At 41.9% G+C, this 2,500-nt stretch overlaps 2 protein-coding genes across 2 annotated transcripts in view; both read right to left on the bottom strand.

Annotated features, from left to right (window-relative positions):
• Positions 1-675, bottom strand: part of LOC105902947 (dual specificity protein phosphatase 19-like) — a 2,914-nt gene extending 2,239 nt beyond the window's left edge. Inside the window, exon 1 of the mRNA XM_012830630.3 lies at positions 31-675. Coding sequence (XP_012686084.2) covers positions 31-253 — 223 coding nt within the window. The 5' untranslated portion in view covers positions 254-675. The remainder of the gene's footprint in view (positions 1-30) is intronic.
• A 1,806-nt stretch (positions 676-2,481) lies between these two features.
• LOC116224658 (calpain-1 catalytic subunit-like) overlaps positions 2,482-2,500 on the bottom strand; it is a 4,311-nt gene continuing 4,292 nt past the window's right edge. Inside the window, exon 4 of the mRNA XM_031585117.1 lies at positions 2,482-2,500. This exon is cut by the window's right edge and continues 34 nt beyond it. The gene's annotated coding sequence lies outside the window, so the exon portion shown is untranslated.

The raw sequence follows: 2,500 nt of genomic DNA, 5'->3' as shown, positions 1-2,500 counted from the left end.
ATACCATTTGTAAAAGGCGCAATTTCTTACAGATTAAAATAAATGGTTTGATAAGACCAACTTGTAGGTCCAAACTCAAATCCTGGACAAACCCGCAGGCTGTGCTGTGCTCCGTGGAGCATTCTGCCAGAAGGACTGAAGTGCCGCTCCGAGTTTCTATTAATTGTCTTCCGGTGACTGTTGTCACCCGCGTGGACTGTTTCTTCAGATGCGATTTAGAAAATCCCTGAATTTCACTAGTTAGGGAATTCATTATTACAGTGGGTACAGAACAGACATAGCCTGATGTTTTACAATGCGAGGAAAAACACTCATCTCACAGCCGGAGAGACCACTCTAGTGAAAACAGGAGCAACCGCCAAGATTCCACTTCCGGTTTGTAAAAAGTAACTTAAAGAAATCACATAAAAGTCCTGTAGGTGGCTATTAGACCAGACCTGTTAGCCTACTGACTTGCATTAAAATACAGAATGAATGAAATACAGAAATACAAACATGGATGATAAAGCAACTTGCTTTGGGTGTGATAGACTTGATTAAGAAGGAAATGTATCAGAATCAGTGTAAAGACCGAAGCCGTTCTCACCGGGATTTAAAAACGTATTTATTCAATGTTGAGAGACAAAAAACACAATGTAGCCTAAATAATAAAAATGATTCAGTGATACGAGAGGCTGCAAGCAGTGACAGCAAGCAGAGTTTCACAATTACACAAGAATGGTTGTACATCGGGTGCTAATGACAAGGTACGTAAACATGGTATTTTGGCAGACGTCACGTACACTGGCAACACACCCTTTTCTCTAGAATACCCTCCCCTTTTTGGCATGACTTTCCTCCATATGTTTGCTGTTGTTCCCATACGTTGTTGATCCTCACGTGTTCTTAAGCACTCCAGGTATGTTTTTAAACTGAATGAACATAGGGAGGGTTGCTGTCTAACTCTAATCCAACTCCCAGCACCTGTGGAGGGAGTCCCACATAATGATCCCTACCTACCCTTCCCACCTAAATGACCCTTTTGTACAAAAAGCAAACTTTATATGAGATGCAGTGTAATAATATAAGTTCTGTGTGTGTGTGTGCAGCAAAATCTTTCATTTTGTTTCCATGCAGGAAATGACCTCTGACCTGTGACATCACTGATTGTGTGATTATTTGATTGTGTGATTATTGATTGTGTGATTATTGATTGTGTGATTATTGGCCACTAACAGACAATGGGCAGCATAGACGTGAGTGACTTCTGTCAGTGAAGCCCCCAAACACTGATGCACGTATTTGTAATGTATCATCAGAGAGCAGACCCCCACTTCAGTAGGTTTCCCTTGGCCAGAGAGACAGCTAGGGTGGAGGTTTAGGACACACCTTCACTTTATAATGATGTCATGATACTGTGTAAACTTTTTTTGTTTAGTACATCATTCCATATGTGTTCTTTCATAGTTTAAATGTCTTCAGTATTAATCTACAATGTAGAAAATAATAAAAGTAAAGAAAACACTTCTCAAAAAAATTAAAGGTGTGTCCAAACTTTTGACTGGTACTGTACGTGACCGGTTAAACCTAACCCAGGTAAATAGCTACAGTCCCCAAATACCCAGAAAATCGACATAGCCCTAGAATTTACTATCCCATCAATGATGTGAGATTTTTCTTCTTTTTTTTTTCTTTTTCTTGGCATACAATGTAATGCTTCCACACGTACTGAGATGTAAACAGACACTTGGCAGTCATGGGGCGCAGAAAAGGCGAAGACCCCTTATAGCAGTTCAGCAGCAGGTAAGCAGTGTATCCATGATTGTGAACGCAGAGTTGGCATCATGTGTATCCATGATTGTGAACGCAGAGTTGGCATATGATTGTGAACGCAGAGTTGGCATATGATTGTGAACGCAGAGTTGGCATGTACACTATACGCTGCATTACCTCATAATTTGCATTTTGCCTAAAACTTTTGTGTGGAGAATATAATATAATATATATATAATACAGAATAGAACATCTTTAAAACCAAATTTCAGCCATCAACCGACATGATTTGGCAATCCATGGGCAACACTTGATAAATTGCATCAGTTGGTTTCACCTAAGAATGATGATGATGATGATGATGATAATATCTTTGATCCGCTTTGTTTTGTATGTGTAACAGTGGGCCACTATTTAAAGTCATGTTGTAAACTAGGACTAGGAATAGCCTCGGCTTAATCCACATTGTAGACTCACTGTCCCAATCCTGGAGTCCTCCCTGGCCGAGAAGAGTGATGATTGGGAAGCAGTATGCTATTTGGCACACAGCCTAAACGGCCAGGCTTGTAAACACGAAGCCACTGGTGGACGAAGGGGGTTAGAAAACTGAAGATAGTCTGGCTCAAGGTCCACCGCTGGCTTGGGGACGCGAGACGCCTAAGGCACCGCCGGGGGTGAGGGTGGGGAGGGGGGGGGGCACAGGGCTGGACTGAGGCACTGGATGGCACCGAATCCTCCGCCAACACAC

This window comes from Clupea harengus, chromosome 18 (assembly GCF_900700415.2).
Source record: "Clupea harengus chromosome 18, Ch_v2.0.2, whole genome shotgun sequence".
Taxonomy (NCBI): Eukaryota; Metazoa; Chordata; class Actinopteri; order Clupeiformes; family Clupeidae; genus Clupea; species Clupea harengus.
The sequence above is the reverse complement of the archived record's forward strand: the minus strand, read 5'-3'. Positions and strand labels throughout refer to the sequence as shown.